This window comes from Saccostrea echinata, unplaced genomic scaffold (assembly GCF_033153115.1).
Source record: "Saccostrea echinata isolate AGI-Se365-2 ecotype Australia unplaced genomic scaffold, CSIRO_AGI_Sech_v1 ptg000054l, whole genome shotgun sequence".
Classification (NCBI taxonomy): domain Eukaryota; kingdom Metazoa; phylum Mollusca; class Bivalvia; order Ostreida; family Ostreidae; genus Saccostrea; species Saccostrea echinata.
In genome coordinates, this window is record NW_026889803.1 from 61,090,704 (window position 1) to 61,095,830 (window position 5,127).

Here is a 5,127-nt window from a genome sequence, read left to right on the forward strand (position 1 = left end):
TAAATACAATGCAAACTTAAAAAAAAACCCAAACAGTTGACAAGAAAAACAACGAAATCAAAGGATGTAATATTTGAATGAACAATAAAAAAAATATTGCTAGTCTTTGAAACAGCGAGAGAATTCCTGGTACTCGGTGAGTTGTCTGCTGTTCTCTGGGGTCACTCCCTTGGCGTACAACTCGTCCAGCACGCGATCCAAGTAAGAACTGTCCGGGTATCCATTACTAAAACAATAAATCTAGCGTTATAATCGTGTTCTAACATGTTTAATACTTGTATAAATTTGTAGCATTTGTTACGAAATCCTTTACATGTACACGTTTTGATTTTTATGGCAAGTGTAAACGAATATTCCGCACATTCCGTTTTATAATTTACAAAGAAAGAAAATATGTGTTCTAATCAGGGTTAGAATAATTAGCTCTCTGCATATGCCTCGACTTGGGCATGTTTTTCTGATCATGAGATTTAGGTCAGATTAAATACAACTTAGGTAATATTAGTCTTCGTTGACCAACCCGTTTTCTCCTCCGTGTATGCTAGTTTTGTGGCGAACACCATTCCACACAATAATACCATCTGTGGACTTTGTGGAGGACGGCGCCACTCTAAACAGGAGATGTCTGCTGAAGGCCACATTGAGGAGCCGCGCCACTAGTTTTCCTTTTGCAGTGTTTGGAATGTACGCTGTATGAGAGATTCCAGCGTACTTATTGCCAGGGGAAGGATGTAAAGACTGTAATGTAAAACAACTATATTCACAGCGATACTCTACAAAGACATACAGTAATCAGTGTTTTGGGAATCGGACAGGAAGAGTTTTAATTTCCTTCCACATACCTGAAATCAATGTGCTTACCCAACAAATAAGATACAATGCGATACTGATTGTAGGTAAAAATAAGTAGCAGTTTTAAAAAAATTAACAAGATTTTGTATTGCATCACGCTAGAATAGGGATAAAATAGAGTCGGATGTTACATACCGTCTGATAACCTTCTTTGAATGTATATTTGATGACGATAGTTCCATCAGATTGTTCATAACCAGCTAACTTATTTGGATTCTGTGAGATTTCCATTACTCCAAAGGGCTGACCTCTTTTTACCATTTCATATTTCTTGCCACAAGTTGGACATTCTGAGTGATATAAGAAATGACGATCGATGCATCTGGTGCAGAACACGTGGCCACACTTGTCAAGTGTTTTAGGATTATGTACCCTCTCTGCGCAAATATCACATTTCTCCGCCGTTTTGAATTTTGTTTTTTTCACAGGAGAATCTTTTCGCTGAAATGGACAACAAGTACGGTATCCCGCTTTTGTTGTGCAGTAGCTTGATCTAGGTTTTGGTCTTGCGTCGTGGGAATATTTCCAGCAGTCAGATTTAGATGCACTCTTGATGGAGAAACCTGCGTCAATGAGCGAGCTTTTTAGAGTGTTGAAAATTGGTAAAGAGGCAACAACAACGCAGATGTTCTTCAGAGGACAGGTCCCTTTCTTCAAATCCTTTACAACGTCAACAAGACACTTGGCACAAGTTTCATCTAGGCCATCTAAAGTCGAAACACCTTTGAAAATACAATTAATAAATTAAAAAAAATGTATTTCTAAGGGGAGGGGGTCAATATGACAAACAAACAAGCATAATATTCAAATCATTTAGTTTGCAGTCTTTCCCAGTTTATCGGTACATTGTACAATGATGTCTCAGAATTCTACCGAGCTAGAAAGAAAAACGATCGAGAAGAAGTAGAGATATTAGTAGTTACGATTTAACATGTCTATTTTTGCATTTAGAATCATATTTGCGATTATTCTCGGAATTCTCACCTGCTCCAAGGAGAGGACTCACTAGGCTCTGTAGGCTGTGTTTTTTAGCTTCCTCGAACACATTCCTGATGGTCTCTTTCAGGTCTTGTTCAAACTGACGTGACGATTCTTCCTTACTTTTTCTTGGGCATACAGCATGAAAAATGTATTCCCAAGGCAAAGACAGCTTTCCCTGCTTCACTGGAATGACTTTCCCAAAACAGTGTTCTTCTTGAGTTTTAATACTTGGCATCTCAAGCTCCATATTTTCCAGTTTCTCGGTAATGGCTTTTGCAATCTGTCCTCTAGATTTGCATTTCTTATCCTGTGGACATACTATGGCTGAACCTTGATAGGAAGCGATATCTCCGATCTTTACAGAGAGACTTGTTGTATCTGTTATATCAAACACAACGCTCTTCTCTTCTTTGTCTTCAGGGCTCTGACTTCTGCTTCGCCTCTCTCCGCCTCGGTCATTGTGGGACTTCCGGCGGACAGGCAGAGATACCGTTCTTGTTACCAATTTTGTTCCAAAGTGTTTCTCAAAGGCAGACCCAATAAGACTTACCATTTGACTGTCTATATCAACAAAATGAATTTCTTGAAGACTTGTATCTGGAAACTGTTTGCCAAAGGAGTCGACTGCCTTGCAATATTGTTCAACGCAACTTTCCTTAGGCACACCAAATATTCCTGCAAAATAGAGATAAATAGGTTAATTAGTATGAGATCTTCTTTTGAGAAATAATTTACAAGTTTTAATGATAAGATAAATTTTTACCAGAACTGATTGCTGGGATAGCGATTGATGTGAGCTTTAATTTGTCAGCCCTTCTGAACGTGACCTCTACCGCCTCCTGAAGGTCACTAAAGCAGTACTTTTTCTCCTTATTTTTGTAGTCGCCCCACGTGGGACCAACAGTGTGGATAACGTGTTTGTAGGAAAGTCTACCCGCTGACGTCACACAGCAGGTTCCGACCGACAGGGGACCGTGTCTCTTTACGTATTCCTTACCCTCCCTCTCAAAGTCTGGCCCGGCTGCCTTTGCTATGGCCCTTGCTACCCCTCCAGCGTGGGCGAGGTGTTCGTTAGCGGCATTTACTATACACTCTACCGATAACTTTGTGATGTCTCCACAGTATATTTTGATGGTTATCCCCTCAGCTGATTTCATTTCGCTTATGTTTACTTCTTCCACATCCCCTGTCTACATAAAAATGTTATTGTTATGAATTTAAAATATAGCATATTTGATTTAATTGATAATTTGAATGATTAATTTCCAGTGATGAAAAACCACTTTTACCAACCTTTTCCTCATGAGCATGTTCCTCGTTCACTTCCTCTATGATATCTTTTGTTTTTGGCTCTGGAAGCTTTGTGCCATTTTCTATAAAAAGCTGAATATTTTCAAAGCCGGAAGTGACGTCGACTCTTGTTCCTGTTACCCAGACAACTAAAGAATCTTCTTCCCAGTAACAGCTAACGTTGCCATACGATTGAGGACGTCTCGCATCTGTATCATCTGCACGATTGGTAACTTTAATGGCTCGTGCATCTAATTTTGATGTGACCTTAACTAAAGAGTTGATTGTTTCAACAATGAGAGATTCTAGTTGATCTACTTTTTCTGGTGGAGTTTGGCCTTCGCCGGACTTCAGAGCTTTGTTAATGGGCTGTCTTATATCAGCAAAATGGAGTTTAGGACGAGAAATGTAGGGAGATGGTTCAATTATAAGTCGACATGGCTGGACAATGTCCTCTAACGTGATTGATATTTCGATGTTTGTCCATTCATTTTCAGTCTGATAAAGATAAATAAAAGATAAATGGATCAAGATGGGGAGAATTTGAAAATATCACATTGTAAATTTTGTAGTTACCGCCATCCAGTAAATTCAAATGTGCAACAAATTAGCTTTCCATATTCTAAAACCGTTTCTTTACACAGAATGTAAAAATATGTTATATAAACATTCTATTTACGTGAGAAGTTGCAATAAAAAGGGGGAAGACAAACCTTAAATGATACGCCACCAGGTAAAGCCCAGAGAGATGGATGGTGGCTCTGAACAATGCTATATGCCTTGTCAACATCCTCCTCCGCTCCACTCAACCAGTAACAGTTCCTCGTCTCGTGCCGGGTAACCAAAACATTCTCCAGTGGCAGTTTCTTAAATTTAATTTTACCCAAATCTACAGGCAATAAAATTGGCCGTGCGTCGTATCTACTTATGAATCCTGACATCACATTACATATATCATTTGACACCCATTGAAGGGTTATCAGCTTATTTCTTGAAATGTGCAGCACTTCAGTTTGCTTTCCATCATATTCCAAAACATAGCCACGCATCTGCAGAACGCTCTGTAGGGATGTAAGCTCCTTGGTGAAGACAAATTGCATGATGGGAGGAGAAAGCCATTTCGTAAAATCATATTCTCCTTTCATGTCCTTGAGAAAAAGGGTCTCGGTTTGCACTTTAATGCAAAGTTTGAATTCTTCCCAAGAAGATTCCATTTTCAACTATTGAAATGAGATTCCGGGATTGGTTTCTATGTTTCGTTTTCTTTTCTTCAGGAAAAAAAAGAAAAAAAAAATACTTAAGCTATTTCCTACTGTAAATCACTTATTATTAGCGAGAACTTTATTTTCGCGTAATTACGCGAGATAGTGTGCTCGCGAGAATTTCATTCTCGCGTATATTAGTATTCATAATGATTGTATAGAGCAATAAGCACAATTCGTGAAAAAATTTGTCTCGCTAATAAAGAGTAAATGACTATCTCGCGAAAATATTGTGTCGGGAAAATTAAGTGAGCTACAGTATTCTATCAAATTGCAAAGATTCAACTATGAAAAATTCTACCATAAAAAAGAAGTGAACATAACGAACAGTGAACAAAATCCCATTAAACAGTATAAATTTGGTAGCTCAATAGAGATAGGATCAGGTGCCACGGAGGAGTAAATATTCCCTGTCTATCGGTCACATGTCTGTCTTCTTCATAATTGGGTAAACGGAGAACTGTGTAGAAAATTCAGTGTGAAAATAATGGCATAACAATTTGTACGGCATTCGATTTAACGACAGGTTGTATTTGGAATGAAAAAGGTTAAGATAATGAAAATGCAGTGATTGATCTAATAAATTCTTTAAACAATACAAAGAACTATACACGCTAACTCTCGTTTACCATCTACATTTTACACCAATTTCATTCAACATTAATGACAATTTGACTATTAAAACTATTTTGAATGCAAAGAATCGTTCAAAGGTACTAGTAATCGGTTAATAATAGTAAGA

The 5,127-nt window shown here is 38.0% G+C and overlaps 1 protein-coding gene across 1 annotated transcript; it reads right to left on the minus strand.

The window, feature by feature from the left end:
• LOC133171518 (uncharacterized) lies at positions 1–4,340 on the minus strand. Its single transcript, XM_061306281.1, has 7 exons — positions 3,837–4,340; positions 3,127–3,621; positions 2,597–3,023; positions 1,837–2,508; positions 988–1,574; positions 521–738; positions 1–226 (listed from the first exon to the last, which is right to left on the minus strand). The coding sequence occupies exons 1-7, from the start codon at positions 4,335–4,337 to the stop codon at positions 100–102; spliced, it is 3,027 nt and encodes a 1,008-aa protein (XP_061162265.1). The 5' UTR covers positions 4,338–4,340; the 3' UTR covers positions 1–99.
• Between the last annotated feature and the right edge of the window lie 787 nt (positions 4,341–5,127).